The following is a 22333-nucleotide window of genomic DNA, read 5'->3' as shown; positions in this document are numbered from 1 at the left end:
CATATAACGCAGTGTAGAATCCCCTTTCAGTTTCCCATTGTTTTAGAGTTTGTTCAGCTGGTTTCAAAATAGTGGGATCCTGACTACCCGCTTGTTGAAGGACTTCTATCACTGCGACATCCATCTTCCTACAAAAAATTAATATATTCAATGTTTTACATTAAATTCAAATAGCTCATTGTTATTTGTTTTCCTCTGAAAAGATCGACTAAACTTAACTTTTTTCGGAAATATCTATGTATTAAATCAATACATGACGAAAATCATCAAAGACACTCTACATCAAAATGTCACACACGCCCGCAAGTCGGCATTTCAGAACGCTGCCCCCCTCCTGCTTTCGTCTCTTTCTACAAAATGACAGTTATTGTTATAGTGTAAACCACCTTATTACTCGTAAAACGCGATTCTTGTCTAGATTTATTTATCCATTATTCATATATCGTATAAGGTATGATCAACCTATTATGATAATGTTATTTACTCATGTATTTAAGCAAAAATTCTAATATTTCCAAAGAGCTATCCCAGAACTAAAAACTAGTTCTTTCTAATAGACAACAGTATAAATAATACTGTTGATAGAATATGTTTCAATATTTACTTATCTTTTAAAGATAAAGAAACAATAATGTTTCTTCTTGCATTTATATATTTTCTATATAATAAAATATGTACATATACATTAGTGATTTTAAATATTTGAAAGAAATGTTATTAATTTTCTTCACATCTGTTTGTCAGAGAAATGTAATTCGTTGATGAATTAATTTACTACTAAAAATTTAAGCTATAATTTCTATGAAAACATAAGTATTGATATGATTTGTTTACAGATTTATAAGGAGTTTGTTTATTGCTATTTTCACTTTAAAATTTCATTGGACTTAAACCGGATATCCGGTGCACGCACTCTACTACGCATTCAGTGTCCGCTTGTGCGATATACGGTCTTTCTGTTTATAGCTCGCTGCATTGCTTGATACTTCTCACAATGAAGGTACGTATCCAATAATAATTTCAAAATCTAACAATTATTACAAACAGTTACTATAAAAATTTATATATTGAAATGCTATAAGCAATTTTAGATATATATAATTTATGAAACATTCGTTTATCTGTATACCTAACCAATGTTAAAATAAGACTTATTTTATTTATCTTCGGCATAAGTAGCATGAAGCAAGTCATATCCAAACGTAGAATACTTAACCCCTTATCCTACAATATCGTGTGAGAGATATGGTACGTCGATCGGGCCAAATATAAATAACACGTGTGAGAGACATGGTAAGTCATTCGGACCAAAAGTAAATAATACGTGTGAGAAACGTGGTACGTTCTTGGGGCTACACGCGACAAATACTTACTAATTTTCTTGGCCGCATTCGGATATGCAAATATGTTTTCTTGAAAAATATTAGAAATTTATTCTCAAAAATGACTTCAAAAAGAATATTAAGCGTTGTTGGGGATATTGTAAATTCAGCTAACATTGCAAAAAGTGATTTGATAGATATTTTAAATAGTGATAGTGACAGTAGTGATATTTCACTTCCTGTACGAAAACGTTGTAAGCGACTGATTATTGAAGATGATACCAACGATGAAGACCACAGTAATCATCAACAATCAGAGCTATGGATTTGGAAAGAAGAAACTAATGATCCAAAAATCTGGAACTATACAGAAATTCCTGGCATAAAAGTGGCAATTTTGAGTCAGTTAGGTGAAAACAAAAAAGAATTAGACTTTTTTAATATAATATTTGATAATATATTTTGGGAAAATATTGTCATGGAGACGAATCGATACGCAAACCAAATAATGAACAATGAAAATAAAAGACTAAAAATAGATAAAACTTGGTTTCCTATAGACTGTGGTGAAATCAAAATATGTTTTGCACTATGTATAATAATGGCTGAAGTTAAAAAACCAACAATTCAAATGAATTGGTCTAAGAAAGCAGTTATAGAAACTCCAATTTTCTGAAAAACAATGCCGTTCAAAAGATTTCTGCAAATAACTAAATGTTTGCATTTTGCAGATAACAATTTGGCTAACAATACAGATAAATTATGTAAAATAAAACCTGTGATAAACTTTTTGAATCAAAGATTTAAAGAAGTATATACAATGCAAGAGAACATTACTATCAATGAATCATTGATGAAATATAAGGGACGCTTATCCTATAAACAATTTAATCCATCAGAAGGGGTAAGATTTGGTATAAAATTTTATAAATTATGTGAGTCAAAATCAGGTTATTGCTATGACCTTAAAATATACACTGGTAGTGATAAAATAAATTCTGGTGACAGTGCATTTGAAGGTGTTGTCAAAGAGCTATCACAGTCAATATTATATAAAGGACATACTTTATATTTAAACAATTGTTCTCCAAAACTGTTTGAAACTTTAATTAACAATAAAACTAATGTTGTTGGAACAGTGCAGTGGAACAGAAATAATATGCCAAAAGATTTTTGTAAAGTAAAATTAAAAAAGGGTGAATATATAATGAGAAGCTGCAATGGAATAATGGCATTAAAACGGAAGGATATACGAGACATTTATATTCTTTCTACAAAACACAAAATAGCAGAAATTACTGAACCAGAAAAAAATTAATTCAATTGTACTTCGAAACCACAATGTATCATTGAGTACAATAAAGGAATGATTGGAATTGACCTGCAAGACCGAATGCTAGCATGCTTCCCTGTGATGAGGAAATGTATGAAAGGATACCGAAAAGTTTTCTTTTACCTCTTTGATATTGCTCTGTTTAACTCGTACATTTTATTCAACAAAATAAATACTCACAAAAAACAGACTTATGCTGAATATAGAATTGAAATAGCCCAATCATTACTAAAAAATGTACCATTACCAGAATATATACGAAAAAGACGATTATCGAATGGAGATTTACCAGAGAGACTGGATGGGAAACATTGGGGTCATTTTCCCAAGCATATAGATCCAACACCATCGAAATCAAAGCCATCAAGAGCTTGTAATGTTTGCACAAAACATAAAAAACGTAGTGAAACAACGTGGGAGTGCAAAAGATGTAAAGTTGCATTACATGTACCAATACGCTTTGAAAGATATCACACGATTGAAGATTATTAAATTTTTGTAAATTTTATCAAGACGTTCATAATTTAAAATATGTTTTTTTAGAAATTGTAATAAAAATGTTATTGATTTATTAGATTTATTATTGACTTCAAGATAATAAATCTTACTTGTTCAATGATCAGTTGGTAGTATTTATTTATCAAACATTCTGCAAAGTAAAATTAATTGTGCCTTACACATGCATTTACAAAAAGACATGAACATTCAGCCAAATCATAAATTGGTTTGACATGTGACTGATCTTGTTGTTTATGGCACAGACTATTGGAACTTAAATCATAAGGCAAAAGGCTAAATTTTCTTCATATAGAGCATTAAGATTTACAATTTTCATTATTATACTATGAAAGTAAGCATAACCTCATTAAAATGTCTTAGACGTTTAACCTATGTTTCACTCTACAAGTATAAACAGCCGACCTTTGTGAATATATTTTATGGCTATTATCAAGCAAAAAATGCTTCATAAGTATAAGTCAATTTAAGCCTTATTACAAGGTGCTGTATCTACTGTTATTTTATAGCATAGTGATAACGAGTTTCTTACTAGTCCCCTTGTATTTTGAATTTTTGTTTTAACTTTTTAATAAAGCTTTATATGGCTATGTATATATAACATTTTTGTTTGATTATGTACATTAAATAAACCGGCTGATAAATCTTTGCATATGCTGTATAATATTTGTGTTTTTTAGTTGAACGTATCGTATCCTGCAACAGGATGTCAAAAACTGTTTGAAATCTCCGATGAACATAAGCTGAGAATTTTTTATGAAAAGCGTATGGGCGCAGAAGTAGAGGCTGATGCTCTCGGTAACGAATGGAAGGGATATGTCGTTCGTATCTCCGGCGGCAATGATAAACAAGGATTTCCTATGAAACAGGGCGTTCTGACTAATGGTAACACAAGCATTTTTTATTCTAATTTCGTTTGATTTTAATTTTTTAAAAATTCCTGTAACTAGGGCGCGTACGTTTATTGCTCTCAAAAGGACATTCATGCTACAGACCTAGACGTGATGGTGAGCGTAAACGTAAATCTGTTCGTGGATGCATTGTCGATTCCAACCTTTCAGTACTCGCTCTCGTCATTGTCAAAAAAGGAGAAAAGGTATTAATTTGACTGTACTTTCTATCTATTATCCATGTTTCAGGGTGTATCTTAGAATTGTCTTATTATCTTATGATACTATCGTAAACATGGAAGATTAACTATCGTGTTTTGATTTGGGAGACTGTGTTATGTAATTTACACTTTTTCTCAGTGTACAAGCGATACACTAAAAGTCAACATATCTGTGGATGTAATGATCAGTGAGTTAAGTTATTAACACGTTCACGCCGGCGCGTATCACCGGTGGCTCGCGCTTGAGTCTCGTATCAGGCAGCGTACACTTGACTCACACTTGAATGTTCTATCAGATGGTGCGTACCATCAAAAATGTAGTTCGTTTAGTAACTAGAAAAAATCGCCATTTGAAATATTTGAAAATTTAAATGGAAATTTGACGTCTATTAAATGAAAAAGAAGTAGGATTTATTTTATTTCATCTCAATATTATAAACATACAAAACAAAAATTCGATAGTAAACACAGCAATTCAATATTATAATTACCTTACCTTAATTGTTTATTTATTTCTATTTGCAATTTTTAAACGCATTTGAAACAAAGTGCTGGTTGGCTCTCACAATGATTGCAGTATATCGTAATTTTTTTATTTTTTTTCATGGCATAATCTCTAATTTTTTTTATATAAGCATTTATAACGTTCCTTACTTCTTTTTCTTGACTTTCTTACAGATCCTTTATGTGAATGGAGAAAATGTGAACATTTTGTGAAGGTATTTGCTTTTCAATAGCCATTTCTGCAATGTGGTGATTATTGGTCAAAGATGAACAATAATTTTTTCTCTAAATTGCAAAATATTAATATCTTTATTAAATTATCTTTGATATATGTACCACGGAATTATGAGGCAAGTCCCTCATATTAATTGTATAATAATTTTTTTGTACCATTTAACGGTTTTCCGTAAATAACTACAGTACGATGTCATTTGATAGGATAAGTCATCACCCCTTTTTGCATCGTTATAAAAAAACATCAGACTTTACTTCATCATTTTTTCCTTGAATAATTGTACACATGTGATTCTTAGAAGTAGTAAACATATAAACTGGTCTTTTGTCAATCCATTTAAAAAATTTAACTCTGCTACGATTTTCAAAACTCACAATGTGGCCCCGTTTTTGTTTTTGTATCGTCTGTGGCGGTAGAAATTTTTTGTTTATTTTTACAGTGCCACAAATAAATGTTTTTTTCTGCCAAAGTTTTTTTCTTCAACCAAGGGCACACTCGTATAACAGCTATCTATAAATTGCATGTGGCCTTCAAATAATAATCCATACGAGTGCTGCCCCACGGCGAGAAATACAAATAGCAGCGCCCACGTGAACGTGTTAAAGAACATTTTTAATGCTAAGAAGCATTTAATGTATAAGTTGATTAAATTCTTACAGGATATCCCGGATTTAACTGACAAAGAAGTCCCACGCCGTTTAGGACCCAAGAGAGCGAGCAAAATTCGCAAACTATTTAACTTATCCAAGGAAGATGATGTCCGTCGATTCGTTGTGAAACGACCAATTCAAAAAGAGGGCAAACCACAGCGGTCGAAAGCCCCTAAAATTCAACGTCTTATTACTCCACTTACACTCCAGGTTTGTACATATATGTATCTATATTTATATTGTTGTTTTGTTTCAGTTAAAATTTTCCAAAAGTATGGAGTTTATAGTAAAATAAAAATATGTTTATATAGAGAAAGAGGCATAGACTGGCTCTAAAGAGGAGGCGTTGCTTGGCTCGCAAGCAACAAGCAGCAGAATATGCGAAGCTGTTAGCACAACGGCAAAAGGAAGCTAAGAATAGACATCAAGAAGAACTAAAGCGAAGACGTAGTGCTTCTATACGAGATTCCAAATCGTGCAGTCAGTCTGCACCCGCCATTCAAAAGTAAAAGACTGCAATGATACCGTCCAATACAATATGAAACTAACAAATTGTATACAAATATGTTGTATATAAACCTATTAAATATTAGTTGTATATAAGCCTAATAAATATTTATATTTTTTTTGTAATATCTTGTCTTTTTGTAATATCACTTACATGTTCCATATTCGTAATGTTCATATATACACTATTATACTCGTCTAAATTTATACAGCATATACGTAAGGTAGAAGCTTATCATTTTAAGCAATTAGTAATTTTTAAAGTTTCTGAAATGATTAAGGTGGAATTATAGAGTTCATCATCAACATCAATGGTTATTTTAATATTATTCTTAATTAGTATTGTAGAGGTGGTATATGTTGTCCGTGATAGTAGTAATTGCCGGCTGTAGATGTCGCTGCTGGGATACTGCTAATTATTCTTCCATTTTGATGCGTGGAAGAAAAATAGGATCACGGGCGCCGGGAATCGAACCCGGGTCCCGAACGTTCGAAACCTAGAGTTAGTTGCTTAGTTAGTGTCGAGTAGCGGTATTTGTTGTCGAGTGCCGCTACAATACCCCCTTACCAGAGATAACATTATAGATCTTAATGTGGTAAAGCGTCAGCCGATTGTTGTCCTATCCTTGCAGATGTTGCGCGATGTCTTCGATATGGTTATGGATACCTCTCGGTACGGTGCAGGGCGTTCCTCTGTACGGTGGGTAGGGTCGTAGGACTCTGTTCCTCTCTTTAGTATGACGGGCTGGTGGTGATGCCCATGAACTTTGCGATGGCTACATCACTCTTGGCTTGGTCATCGTCTCGTATTCTGTCACCTGCTTTGCGCGTCGATCGGAGGTGAGGTGTCCAGGTTTGCTGAAGATGGAAGGGCCGTTCCGTGTTCGTTGTAGCGGTAAGTCCAGCTTGCACAGTCTTAGATTCGCGATGATGGAAGTCTCTCGGTAGTGCTATCACGGTCATACCTCTGTTTCGCTGTCGGTCACGTCGGGGTCACCAGTTTGAGGTGGTATTTGTTGTCCGTGATAGTTGTAGTTGTTGGGCCTCGTCCGGAGTAATTGTCGCTAGGAGCCGTAGATGTCACAGCTGGGGTACTGCTGATTTTTCCTCCGTTATTTGGTGCGTGGAAGAAAAATCGGACTCCGGTCGTCGGGATTCGAACCCCGGTTCCAAACGTTCGTAACCTAAAGCGCTAACCACTGCGCTGCCGTTGTCCGACACTAGTTAGTGTCGAGTGGTGATATTTGGCTTGTCGAGTGCCACCACAATTCTACCTAACATTATAGTCAGCTATAACTCAACGGTACAATTTAAGCTTTAATTTCAAATGAATTTTATAAATCCCAGGATCATGTCGAGCGTCTTGTCCAGCGGGTTATGGAGCGGACAAAAAGCGTCGCGAATGCATTCCATGTCCACCCGGATGTGTTACCTGCTCCATGTCAACCTGCACAAGTTGCGATGAAGGCTGGAGCTTGAACGAAGAAAGCCTCTGCGCTCCTGAACATCGTGATCGTTGTGATACATCGGAATATTACGAAAATGGCCACTGCAAGCAGTGCCATACTTCATGTAAAACTTGCGCTGGACCTGGTGAAGATCATTGTGTCTCCTGTCAAACATCGCTGCTCCTTCAAGGGAAACGCTATGTGTATCAGTGCGACGATGGTTATTATTCAATGGCGCAGCCCTCTAGACCCGTTTGCGTACCTTGCATACCTGCAAAACGTGCGTGTCTCGACTGAACTGCACTGCTTGTCAAGATGGATTGCAGCTCCAGAGTGGAGAGTGCAGGTCCTCTTGTGCTCAGGGGTAAGTTTGTTTTAGAAAAATCAAATATTTTTCCTGTTTTCTTTTACCTTTCGTTTCTGGTATATTCGTTGAGTTTTTATTTTGTTATATATTAGTTTTTGGATAAGGAATTAGCAACTGAGAGATGATCTTCTATCAAACCTAAAACGTTTTTACTAAATTATCATAGAACTTGAAATATTTCAACCCCTTCCTTACAGAGAAATCTAAAATTCTAAAAACTTCTACGATCTTATATAACACGAACGTCGATAAATGCATGAAACGAAAGATCTTGTTTCAACGCAGATATTACAGCGATCGAGGTCAGTGCGCGAAATGCTACCTGTCGTGTAAAACGTGTTCCGGACCCAGAAGAGATCAATGCGTGATCTGCCCTCGTGGTTGGCAACTAGCAGCGGGCGAGTGTCATTCGGAGTGTCCCGAAGGATTCTTCAAATCTAACTTCGGCTGCCAGAAGTGTCACCATTACTGTCGTACTTGCAAAGGTATATAAGAGAAATACCAGCGTGTTTCGGTTTTTTCAAACATGACAAAAAAATTCTCATGAGATATCACGGTTAATTTTGTGTATTAAACAATTGAAATTTATATATGTAAATTTTCATGAAAATTGATAAAAAGCAAAAATTAAGAAAAGTATATCAATTTTTATCGTAATTTTTAAACTGCACTTAAAAGTGAATCTTTTAAGAAGTTTTTATAAGTTAAAAATTGTTAACTGTTATATAAATACTGTATTCTATAGTTGGATATTATCTTTAGCCATTCATTTCTCATTAATTTATGTACTTTACCAATGTACGTGTACTATGTATCATCATAAATCAGTTAAAATGTCTGCATATTTATGAGCAGTAGTATATCTCATATAAGTGTGTCTGTGTGAAAGAAAGATTAACGCGTGAATGCATTACAGGAGAAGGGCCGATGGAATGTACTTCTTACCCACCCCATTCGATGCTAAAGGGTGGCCTCTGCATGGAATGTCTTGGAGCGCAATACTACGATCCCCTGACGCAGTTCTGTAAAAATTGCCTTCCCGATTGTGGAAGATGTACTGGTCCAGGAAAATTTAGTTACACGGCGTGTTCGCCACCATTGCATCTGGATAAGTTGAACAATCAGTGCGTTCCTTGCTGCATGGGTAACGAGAAGGGGGCGCTGGCTGAAGAGTGCTGTCTTTGTGATCCGGAAACTGGTAAGAGAAATTAGTCATTATTGGACTGAGGAATATTAAATAACTTGAGAACATAAATTTTCTAAGGTTTAAATTCATGAATATAATTTCGAAATCAGAAAAAAATTCCATGAATGTACGCACTACAATATTAATAATAGCCTAGTACAATTGTGGTAAGGAATTAGTAAAAAATCAAATTCAATTTTGGATTGTTTTACAGAATTTTATTTCGCTCAATATGGATTTAATCAGCGTTAATCAATGTTTTTCTAAACGTTAATACAGGTGGCTGCAGGAACAGCTCACCAGCTGGTAAAAGAAGAGTGCCAGGAACAGAATTTGCCTCGGCTGACACAGCTATTTCTGAAGTGTATGCAAACTACGAAAGAACGACCGATAAAAACGATTCGGCTTCGCTGGCGATAAGAGCGACTACGACTATAGCTGTCGCCATTTGTCTCATATCTGTTGCTCTGTTCGCTACCATATTCGTCGCTCTTCAGGTATGTACCTGATTTATGTTATGCGAAAGTTCAAATCTATCTCTTTATACGACCAATCTATCTATTATATTATTTTCATTCTTAATTCTTGACCAAATGCCTTTCCATTAAATTGATCCTCTAAACCAATCAATTATGAAAAAGCATCTAAAGTATTAATCATATGCTATTTTATAGTTCTTAAAAATACGTTATAAAAACAGCTCTTGCTGTATTGGAGAACAAACAAAAATCGAAAACAAATTAATATACGATTTCAATCTTACATTTAAAATATTATTATCCGTTTTGCCATCAAAGAACCGAAATTATAAATATGCTCTTCAATTTGTAGGCAGTTCGCTGGTGAGTGCCGAAGCGTGCAGACCTGTGTCCAGTGCCCTGCGAAGTTCACAAAACAGCACGTGACCATCCAGTTGCTGCTGAGTGCCGAAACGTGCAGACGTGTGTCCAGTGCCCTGTGAAGTTCACAAAACTCCACGTGACGCCCATCTGTCGAAAGCGAATCCAACAAACCTAGCTAAGGGTTAACAGCCTCTCGACTAGTTCTTTCATACTGAATTAACTAGCTCGATGATGGCTCTAACATTCCAAACAGGCTCTCCGGAGCTAAATCATAACACCGCCGTTTTTCCTCCCCTGTGGCAAGGGGGCAACACATCTCTCCTGGTAAACGACCATCACTCAAAAAAACGCAAGCTGGAACCAAGCAAGACAAATGTGAATATGAGTCAAGCTAAACCACCAGCCAGCCAGGTGACCACCTTCAATAGATTCTCAATACTGGAGACTACGGAAGACTCCATGAATACAACCGAAACGGTAAATAATCTCCATACCCAAAGAATTCCCCCTCCCCCGCCAATATTCATTGACGACGTAATCGACATACAGTCAATGATAAGGACCATTGAAAAAGATATCAGCAAAGAGGACTACAAGTTAAAAATTAACAACAACCACGTGAAAGTTCTGCCGACCCACCCAGACGCCTATAGAAAGTTAACTAAGTTGCTAAAAACTTTGAACGCAAAATTCCACACATATCAGCTCAAACAAGAAAGACCCTTTCGTGTGGTGCTACGTAATATCCACCACTCAGTCGATCTAGACGAACTAAAGTTCGAAATTCAAACACTTGGCCACGAGGTAACCAACATCAGCAACATTAGACATAGAGTCACAAAAAATCCCCTATCGCCATTCTTCGTAGATTTAAAACAAAAAGCAAATAACAAAGAAATCTACAACGTCAACCGGCTGATGAACTCCATAGTTAAGTTCGAGCCACCTCTTGTAAAGAAAGAAATAGTACAATGTAAAAGGTGCCAAAGGTACGGCCACACGCAGAAATACTGCAATTATAACTTCCGGTGCGTAAAATGTGCAGGTAATCACCCCAATGACCAATGCACTAAATCCCCTGAAACCCCCGCTAAGTGCATCCACTGTCAAGGAGAGCATCCTGCGAACTACAAAGGATGCTCAGCCTATAAAACGCTACATAATATCAAGTATCCAAAACAGAGAACCAAGGAGATTACCATACAGGAACCAAGACCCCAAAAACTCACCACACCATCAGTATCCTATGCGCAGGCAACACAAGGAAACGTAAACAACTCGAAAACCCACAGTGAACACACAAAAAATAGTGCTCCCACCCCACAAAACACAGATAACTTCACCAGACTCGAAAAACTTATCGAGAAGCAATCTGAGCAAATTAACAACTTGCTGTCAATTCTCACACTCTTCATGGACAAATTCATACGCACAGAAGCAAAATAAAACCAATGCGAATAGCTCTGTGGAACGCCAACGGTCTAGCTCAGCACAAATTTGAACTAGAACTATTCTTAAAACAACAGCAAATAGACGTGATGCTCATATCCGAAACCCACTTCACCGACAAAAACTACCTCAAAATACACGGCTACAACTTCTACCACACCCAGCACCCCAGCGGAAAGGCCCACGGCGGCACCGGAATCATAATCAAATCAAACATTAAGCACTACGAACTTCCACCATTCCAGAAAGACTACCTCCAAGCAACAAATGTTGCAATGGAAGACTGTTATGGCACAATCACCACTTCAGCTGTATACTGCCCTCCCAGACACTCCATCGCCAAAGAAGACTTTGACAACTTCCTGGACACCCTGGGCAATAGATTCATAGCTGGAGGAGACTACAACGCCAAACACACCCAATGGGGCAGCAGACTGGTTACAGTAAGAGGCAAAAACTTCCTCAACAGCATAATAACCAACAACCTCAACTACCTTACCACATACGAACCCAAATACTGGCCCACCGACACAAACAAAATACCCGATCTCCTTGATTTCCTCATAACTAAAAATATCTCGTCAAGACACGTCCAAATCAATTCCTCGGCGGATCTCTCCTCTGATCATTCCCCCGTGATAGTAACAGTCAGTTCAACTATCACCGAGAATACACTTAATGGCTCCATTCATAACCAACACACCAACTGGCAGCTCTTTAGAGAAGTCTTTACCCACACAACTTCAGCCTCAACTTCACTAAAAACCAATGAAGAAATCGAAGCAGCCACGGAATACCTAAACACGAGCATAATAAACGCTATTCGCTTCTCCACACCGGCAAAAACGTCCATCAGCAAACACGAATATCCCCAGTATATATTAAAAAAAATAGCAGAAAAACGTAGACTAAGAAGAATATGGCAGACCCATAGAACATCGGAGGACAAACGCAAACTAAACAACGCAACTAGAAAACTATCCAAAACCATAAAAAACTACAATAATGACTGTTTTCACAAATATCTCGCCAGCTTGTCCCCCACAGCCGACTCCAACTACTCACTATGGAAGGCCTCCAAGAAACTCACGCGCCCCCCACAAATAATACCTCCAATCCGCCGCCCGCAAGGTGTATGGGCGCGTAGCCCCATAGAAAAAGCCAACCTATTTGCCAAACACTTGTCTGAAGTATTCAAACCCCATTCCTCCATAGCTGCTGCGGACGTTACCGAATACCTGCACACTCCCTTCCAAATGTCCCCTCCTATTGAACCCTTCACTTCTGCAGAGATCATAGAAGCAATCAGTCGCCTAAACCCCAAGAAAGCAGTAGGTCACGATCTAATAGGAAATAAAGCAATCAAGGAACTTCCCATAAAAGGGATTGCACTCATGGCATCAATCTTTAACGCTATCCTCCGCCTTGAACACTTTCCTAAGGCGTGGAAAATCTCACTGATCACCCTCATCCCTAAACCCGGTAAACCAATATATGAAACCAGCTCCTATCGCCCAATCAGTCTTTTACCTACTCTGTCTAAACTATTCGAGAGGATGCTCACGAATCGTCTCCTTCCACTCCTAGAAGAATTGAAAACACTCCCAGATCACCAATTCGGCTTCCGAAAACAACACTCAACAGTAGAGCAAATCCACCGCATAACCCACATGATCAGCCAAACCCTTGAAAAGAAAAAATACTGCTCAGCGGTATTCCTAGACATCCAACAGGCATTCGACAAAGTATGGCATGAAGGGCTACTATACAAGCTTAAAAAGATCCTACCCCACCCATACTACTCCATCTTAAAATCCTACCTAACCAACAGACAATTCATAGTTAAATGCCTAGGCGCCACTTCCGCAACATTCCCAATAGAATCCGGCATACCACAAGGTAGTGTCCTCGGACCCCTACTATTCTCCATCTACACTGCCAACTTACCCATATCAAACGAGGTAACAATAGCAACATTTGCCGACGACACAGCACTATTAGCTACCCACGCAGACCCGGCAATTGCCTCATCCACTCTCCAGCGAAGTCTCGACTCCATGGAAAAGTGGTTCCAAAAATGGGGTTTTAAAATAAACGAAAAAAAACCCTCCCATGTAACCTTCACGCTCCGAAAACAAACCTGCCCCCAGGTCACCATTAACAACACAATAATCCCAAGCAAGGACTCCGTAAGATACCTGGGCATGACCCTGAACAGGAGGCTAACTTGGAAAAAACATATCTCGGAAAAAACAAAGCAACTAAAGGAAAAACTGAGAAAATTCTATTGGCTCACGGGCCGACGCTCTAAACTAAACATACAGAACAAAATAACCCTCTACAAGGCCGTAATAAAACCTGTCTGGACCTACGGAATCCAACTATGGGGAACAGCAAGTAACTCCAACATTGAAATACTCTAACGCTTCCAATCGAAAACGCTAAGATCCCTATTAAATGCACCCTGGTATGTTACCAACGAAACAATCCACCGTGACCTCAAGATACCTACAGTCAAAGATGAAATACACAAGTCCAGAAGCAGATATAACACAAGAGTCAACAACCACCACAACCCACTAGTCACCCAACTACTGGACACGACGGACCAGATCCGCAGACTAAAAAGAAAATACCCTCAAGATTAAATCCTTAGTTTCTACTAGAACCAACAATATAAAACTACTATAAACCATGTCATTGTATCACGCCAAACTAAGTTACTGAAAATTCTCAACGAGAATTGATTGTAAATATTCTAATAAATAAAAAAAAAACCTCTCACAGTGTGTTCCTACAACTCTCACCGTTCCTATATCTCTCAGAGTTAGATCGTCTCTCACGGTGCCTAGAGTTCCTGCAATCCCTATAACTCTCACCGTTCCTATATCTCTCAGAGTTTCCTACAACTCTCAAAGTGCCTACAAGGCATAGAGTCTCCTACGGCTCTCACAGTATCCAGAAGTCCGACAGCTCCTACAGCTCTCAAGCGCCTAGAGCTCCTATAGCTCTGCTTCTCTCACCTAAGAATAAATCTTCTCTTCGTTACCTGTATCTTAATCAACGGCGTTATTACTTTGTGTGATTGTATAAAGTGTTGGAAATATACATTATTATAACACTGTGACACCCAGTGTTATACAGCAACAACTACCCCGATTATCCTAACCGAAATACGGGGCTCGAACGATTCGAGGTGTCGAATATTCTAATCGTAACGGGAATTTACGACTCCCGTTGACGCGTAATCTAACGATCGCGTCTCCCCGCGATAGATCGAAAATACAACTACGATAAAACGTATAACATTATGTAGCATAACGTTATAAGGTATAACGTTATGTAGTAGAACGTTATAACGTATAACGTCAAATACTATTACGATATAACGCATAACGTAATGTAGTACAACATTATATGGTACAAAGTTATATAGTATTACGACATAACGTATAACGTTGCATAGTATTACGACATAACGTATAACGTTGTATAGTATTATTATATGACGTATAACGTTATACAGTATTAGGATATAACGTATAACGTTATATACTATTACGACATAACGTATAACCTTATGTAGTATACCGTTACAACGTATAACGTTATATAGTATTACGACATAACGTATACCGCTATATACTACTACGATATAACGTATAACGTTATATACTATTACGATATAACGTTATATAATATTACGATATAACGTTTAACGTTATGTAGTGTACCGTTAGAACATATAACGTTATATACTATTACGATATAACGTATAACGTTGTATAGTATTACGATATAACGTATAATGTTATATACTATTATGACATAACGTATAACGTTATATACTATTACGACATAACGTATAACCTTATGTAGTATACCGTTACAACGTATAACGTTATATAGTATTACGACATAACGTATACCGCTATATACTACTACGATATAACGTATAACGTTATATACTATTACGATATAACGTTATATACTATTACGATATAACGTATAACGTTATGTAGTATACCGTTGCAACGTATAACGTTATATAGTATTACGATATAACGTATAACGTTATATACTATTACGATATAACGTTATATAATATTACGATATAACGTTCAACGTTATGTAATATACCGTTAGAACATATAACGTTATATACTATTACGATATAACGTATAACGTTGCATAGTATTACGATATAACGTATAACGTTATATACTATTACGATATAACGTATAACGTTATGTAGTATACCGTTAGAACGTATAACGTTATATACTATTACGACATAACGTCTAACGTTATATACTATTACGATATAACGTAAAACGTTATGTAGTATTACGATATAAAGTATACCGTTATGTATTATACCGCTACAACGTATAACATTATAAAGTATTACGATATAACTTATAACGTTGTATAGTATTTCGATATAACGTATAACGTTATATACTATTACGATATAACGTTATATAATATTACGATATAACGTTTAACGTTATGTAATATACCGTTAGAACATATAACGTTATATACTATTACGATATAACGTATAACGTTGCATAGTATTACGATATAACGTATAACGTTATACACTATTAAGATATAACGTATAACGTTATATAGTATTACGATATAACGTATAACGTTATGTACTATTACGATATAACGTATAACCCTATAATATTACGATATAACGTATAACGTTATATACTATTACGATATAACGTATAACGTTATATACTATTACGATATAACGTATAACGTTATGTAGTATACCGTTACAACGTATAACGCTATATAGTATTACGATATAACGTATAACGCTATATAGTATTACGATATAACATATAACGTTATATAGCATTATGTTATAACGTATAACGTTATATTATATTACGATATAACGTATAACGTCATATTAAATTACGATATAACGTATAACGTTATACACTATTACGATATAACGTATAACGTTATGTACTATTACGATATAACGTATAACCCTATAATATTACGATATAACGTATAACGTTATATACTATTACGATAAAACGTATAACGTTATGTACTATTACGATATAACGTATAACGTTATGTAGTATACCGTTAGAACGTATAACGTTATATACTGCTACGATATAACGTATAACGTTATATAGTATTACGACATAACGTATAACTATATATATTACTGCGATATAACGTATAACGTTATATACTATTACGACATATCGTATAACGTTATATACTATTACGATATAACGTATAACGCTACATTCTATGACGATATAACGTTAAGAGTTATGTAATATTATGATATAACGTATAACGTTATATACTAATACGATATAACGTTATATAGTATTAAGATATAACGGATAAAGCTATATACTATCACGATATAACGTATAAGGTTATATAGCATTATGTTAAAACGTATAACGTTATACACCATTAAGATATAATGTATAACATTATACAGTATTACGATATAACTTATGACGTTGTATAGTATTACGATATAACGTATAACGTTATATACTATTACGATATAACGTATAACGTTATATACTGTTACGATATAACGTATAACGCCATATAGTATTACGATATAAAGCATAACGTTATGTAGTATACCGTTACAACGTATAACGTTATATAGTATTACGATATAACGTATAACGTTGTATTGTATTTCGATATAACGTGCAACGTTATATACTATTACGATATAACGTTTTACGTTGTATAGTATTACGATATAAAGTATAACGTTCTATAGTATAACGATATAACGTATAACGTTCTGTAGTATTACGATATAACGTACAACGTTCTATAGTATTACGATATAACGTATAACGTTGTATAGTATTAGGATATAACGTATAACGTTGTATAGTATTAGGATATAACGTATAACGTTGTATAGTATTACGATATAAAGTATAACGATATGTATGTCGTTAAAACCGTTAGTATATCGTTACAACGTATAACGTTACATAGTATTACGATATAACGTATGACGTTATATAACAATATGATATAACGTATAACGTTATGTAGTATACCGTTACAACGCATAAAGTTATATAGTATTACGATATAACGTTTAACGTTCTATAGTATTACGATATAACGTATAACGTTATGTAGTATATCGCTACAACGTATAACGTTATATAGTATTACGACGTAACGTATAACGTTATGTAGTATACCGCTACAACGTATAATGTTATATAGTAATACGATATAACGTATGACGTTATATAACAATACGATATAACGTATAACGTTATGTAGTATACCGTTGCAACGTATAACGTTATATAGTATTACGATATAACGTTTAGCGTTATATAGTATTACGATATAACGTATAACGTTATATACTATTACGACATAACGTATAACGTTGTATAGTATTACGATATAAAGTATAACGTTATGTAGTATACCGTTACAACGTATAACGTTACATATCTATTACGATGTATCGTATAACGTTATATAGTATTACGATACAACGTATAACGCTGTATAGCATTACGATATAACGTATAACGTTATATACCATTACGATATAACGTTATTATAATATTACGATATAACGTTATATAATATTACTATATAACGTATAACGTTATGTAGTATACCGTTACAACGCATAACGTTATATATTATTACGACATAACGTATAACCCTATACTATTACGATATAACGTATAATGTTATATAGTATTACGATATATCGTATAACGTTATATACTGTTACGACATATCGTATAACGTTGTGTTGCCACGATAGATAAATACATAGTCATCGTCATCGTAACTTCTTCTTCCTTATACATATTTCGATCAAAATTCAAATAAATATTAATGTGTATAACTTGTTATAACATATTGAAGCAACTATACTCACTCAAATATAGTTATCAAAACAGGTTTAATAAGTTCGGCACCTTGCCGAGGTGAAGCACATAAACATATTTCAAACACTGTCATTATCATTACAACTCCTTCCGTGTTCAAATCTCCTAAAAGTGACCTAAGTGTTTCGATTATAATCGCTCCTCTTTGACTTAAAAATTTTTGGGGACTTAATATTACATATGCTTGAACTATATACAAACATAATTTTAAATGTTCAAATGATTTTTCTGAAAAATATAAAGATTATCAAGTTTTCTGCATGTTTATAAGAATCATAGTCAAATAGAATTATTTACTAACCTAATACAGCAGGCAAATTTTTAGCCAGTTCCATTATAGCCAATGTTGGCGCAGCTGCATTTTGCAGTAAAGCTAACCATAATCGCAAGCCATCTTCTAACAAATAAACGTGACAATTTTGATTGACGTCACAACTTAATGCAATAACACCTACTACTAGTGGTTCTATAAGGACGCTTTCAGAACCTAAAGCCTAAAAAATAATTCAAATATTATCTATTATTTAAAATTTTCAATAAAATCATTGAATTATATATTTGATTTATCAATATCAAAATTAATAATTTGATTTATATTAATATAGTTTAATTCATTAAACAATATAAAAAAGATGTACCTTTTCCAGATGTACTAGTGTTGAAATTATAGCACATCTTAGCATATTATGTTCTTCACATTCTTGCCAAAGTGCTGGCAAATATGAACTGAGGGCTCCAACAAGTGGGTTTATTTCACTACCAGCACGTTCAATCATAAATGATAACACGTATAACACATACATCTGAAAATTATTTAAAATATGTTTTTGCGAACTACAACAATATTTTAAAAGTAACATATAACAGTATATACATACATACCTTGGTATCACATTCTTTTACTTCTTTTAGGAGCGAAAATAATAAAGAGAATGCTGGTTCTAAATATGGCGAGAATTCTTCCGGATTAAATTGAAAATCATCTATCGCAAGTTTTAAAGCATCGCTTGCTGCTAAGCGAACACCCAGATCTTCTTCAGGACTCAAAACTTCAACCATAAGTTTGTATAATTCTGGTCTTAACTCTGTACTTAACTTAACAGCTGCAATTTTATTACAATACAAGATTATTACATAATAAATCCTACTTGTTTAAAAAGCTGCACTTTACTTACTTGTCCAGCGCCCAATAAGCCAACATACTCGTCTTCTAATAATCCTATAATTGTTACTTCGAATTTTCAACTCTTCTTTTAAGGTAGTTGAAAACCATTGATCAAAATTTACCTAGTAAATAGAAGCGTGATAAACTGGATGACTGACTATTTACACTGATTTTTTTGTGATATTTTGTTCTTACCTTATCGTATAAATCAAATGCAGCCAAACCAACTGCATTATATACTGCATCTTTTACTAGAATAGCATGCAAATTATTCGGGTCAACTGGTTGATGATGTCTTTGCATTAATTCAACTAAAACTGGTACAAGAACTTCTCCAAAATGATGGAAAATTACTACAAACAGACACTCCGTACAAGGCTAAAGAAAATAAAATATTAATTATAAAGTAAATAAAAATGTATAATTTTACAATTATAATTCATTTATAAATATTTGTAAATAGTTGGCTATAAAATATTTACCCTTAAGCTATATTTCCATGATTCACCGCCATCATCGACAACTGAAAACAGTATAAATAAAAAATATAAAACATTGTACATACATATATATATATATATATATATATATGTACGTATAATGTTTATATATATATATACAAATATTTACCAAAACTTTCTGGATCTGTATCCCATAATTCCAATTCAGCAGGTGTTAAAAGAAAATAATGTGTTACCAGCCTTGAACAAATTTCTGCTAATGTTTCAAGTGTAAAAAATTCTTGTCTCAATTGATTTGCTCTCAACGTTAAAGGATTTTTCGTATCTGTATTAACAAATTTTCAAGCTTAATAAATCACACCCATAAATTTACAAAATACCATTATCCATCATATATACCTTTGAGAACTTTAGCTGGTTTATAGTATGTAGATAATAAAATGCCTTTCATTAAATTTAAACACTGTATAACAAATCTTTCAAAAGCTATGGCTTGACCAGCTTCAGTGAAACAATAAAAAACAGAAAATTCTAATGATGTTGGTATTAGTTCTACATAGCAAAATGGATGCATTTCTAATACTCCTATTAATACTTTAGTTAAATGAATTATAAATTTATCGCATACTTCCATCTGTATACCTCTTCAAATTAATGTCTTTCCTAGAATTATATAAAAATCATTATTAAGAGAGACAAATATATAACTGATATTATGGGTAGTATCAGAGGAGAAATATACTAACGACATTCAAGACAAGTTCTTGCACGTTCAAAGACAATTTCTAAGAATGACATAGCATCATGGGATTCTGAAGGCTTATTAAACCCATTTACAATAAGTGTTCTAAGAATTCTCAATAGAAGTAACGCTTTTTCCAAAGCTTCCTGTATCTGATTTGTGTCTGCTCCATTTGATGCCATTATAAGAAAAGATTCTGTGTAAGTATTCCACACATTCAGAATAAAACTGAACACACTACTGGTTAATTCTTGGAAGAGTCGTCTGTCAGGAACTAAACGTTTAGAGGCTAAACACTTAACAACATGATGTAATATTAACAGTGCCCGATGCTGGGCCAAAGGATTTTGTCCTCTTATAACATCCAATAAGGTTGGAATTAATGAGCGCCATTCTCTAGGCCAATCATATCTGCACAACATTATTTCGTTTAACTTATTTTATGAATCAGAGAGAAAAATAAACACAAATTATTTAATCAATATCAATTACCTTGCAATTTTAGCAATGAGAGCTGCCAATTGGATAGCTAACTGATTTACAGGTTCTTCAAAGTTTACTATTAAACGTTGTCTAAGAAATTCCTTTTCGTCATCTGCAATTCCACTGTAGTAATAATGCATGTTATTTAATTATTAATTTACATTAAGATGTTAATACTATTAGCCAAATTTGATTGCGTTAAAGAATACTTACTTTGGAGCATTCTTTCTCCAATATTTATCAACACCATTTTTGAAACATAAAATAGCCATCCATCTAATATTGATACTCAAGGAATGATTAGAAAACACATTCTGAAATAATTATTAATATTTTACTCTCAATATAATAATTAGACTTTCGTTAGTAATGAAAATAAATAACCTAAAATAATCTTACATACATAAGCAAATAGTATATGCTTATATATGCTAGTTAAAATAAAAATGATCAGGAATAAATTTTTGCCTCCTTACAATCTAATCAAATTTATTTTACATTTATTCATGCAACTTACATATAACGCAGTGTAGAATCCCCTTTCAGTTTCCCATTGTTTTAGAGTTTGTTCAGCTGGTTTCAAAATAGTGGGATCCTGACTACCCGCTTGTTGAAGGACTTCTATCACTGCGACATCCATCTTCCTACAAAAAATTAATATATTCAATGTTTTACATTAAATTCAAATAGCTCATTGTTATTTGTTTTCCTCTGAAAAGATCGACTAAACTTAACTTTTTTCGGAAATATCTATGTATTAAATCAATACATGACGAAAATCATCAAAGACACTCTACATCAAAATGTCACACACGCCCGCAAGTCGGCATTTCAGAACGCTGCCCCCCTCCTGCTTTCGTCTCTTTCTACAAAATGACAGTTATTGTTATAGTGTAAACCACCTTATTACTCGTAAAACGCGATTCTTGTCTAGATTTATTTATCCATTATTCATATATCGTATAAGGTATGATCAACCTATTATGATAATGTTATTTACTCATGTATTTAAGCAAAAATTCTAATATTTCCAAAGAGCTATCCCAGAACTAAAAA

The 22333-nt window shown here is 34.4% G+C and overlaps 3 protein-coding genes, 1 long non-coding RNA gene and 1 pseudogene across 7 annotated transcripts in view; 2 read left to right on the top strand and 3 right to left on the bottom strand.

Moving 5' to 3' along the window:
- The window catches only part of LOC126917975 (uncharacterized), an 88790-nt pseudogene that overhangs the window by 47257 nt on the left and 19200 nt on the right, over positions 1-22333 (bottom strand).
- The window catches only part of LOC126917971 (furin-like protease 2), a 66504-nt gene that overhangs the window by 35012 nt on the left and 9159 nt on the right, over positions 1-22333 (top strand). Inside the window, exons 2-4 of one of the 3 annotated variants that reach the window (XM_050725468.1) lie at positions 8279-8478; positions 8910-9191; positions 9459-9699. The exons of 1 other annotated variant lie outside the window; for it this stretch is intronic. In XM_050725468.1, the coding sequence (XP_050581425.1) occupies positions 8921-9191; positions 9459-9688 (501 nt within the window). In that variant the 5' untranslated portion in view covers positions 8279-8478; positions 8910-8920 and the 3' untranslated portion in view covers positions 9689-9699. Of the gene's footprint in view, positions 1-7871; positions 7991-8278; positions 8479-8909; positions 9192-9458; positions 9700-22333 lie in introns of those variants that run through there. One more of the 3 variants, XM_050725470.1, reaches the window with a different exon arrangement.
- On the top strand, positions 850-6304 carry LOC126917967 (40S ribosomal protein S6-like). 2 transcript variants are annotated; one of them, XM_050725462.1, is made up of 5 exons: positions 850-1000; positions 3852-4056; positions 4122-4267; positions 5681-5881; positions 5983-6304. In XM_050725462.1, exons 1-5 carry the CDS (start codon positions 995-997, stop codon positions 6178-6180), a joined length of 756 nt encoding a protein of 251 aa, XP_050581419.1. In that variant the 5' UTR covers positions 850-994; the 3' UTR covers positions 6181-6304. The 2 variants fall into 2 exon arrangements, with proteins under 2 accessions (XP_050581419.1, XP_050581420.1); XM_050725463.1 differs by lacking the exon at positions 850-1000 and adding an exon at positions 1029-1293.
- Positions 6481-7107, bottom strand: LOC126917980 (uncharacterized). Its single transcript, XR_007711156.1, has 2 exons — positions 6747-7107; positions 6481-6675 (listed from the first exon to the last, which is right to left on the bottom strand). It is a non-coding gene; the product is annotated as an uncharacterized LOC126917980 (long non-coding RNA).
- LOC126917961 (importin-11-like) lies at positions 19324-22143 on the bottom strand. The gene is given in 10 exon segments (XM_050725447.1): positions 19324-19529; positions 19602-19969; positions 20074-20114; positions 20222-20377; positions 20452-20715; positions 20799-21205; positions 21287-21400; positions 21491-21591; positions 21795-21921; positions 22013-22143. Coding segments are annotated over 8 exon segments (1473 nt in total). The 5' UTR covers positions 21918-21921; positions 22013-22143; the 3' UTR covers positions 19324-19529; positions 19602-19702.

Source organism: Bombus affinis, chromosome 6 (assembly GCF_024516045.1).
Source record: "Bombus affinis isolate iyBomAffi1 chromosome 6, iyBomAffi1.2, whole genome shotgun sequence".
Classification (NCBI taxonomy): Eukaryota; Metazoa; Arthropoda; class Insecta; order Hymenoptera; family Apidae; genus Bombus; species Bombus affinis.
This window is presented reverse-complemented; position numbering and strand designations above follow the sequence as displayed.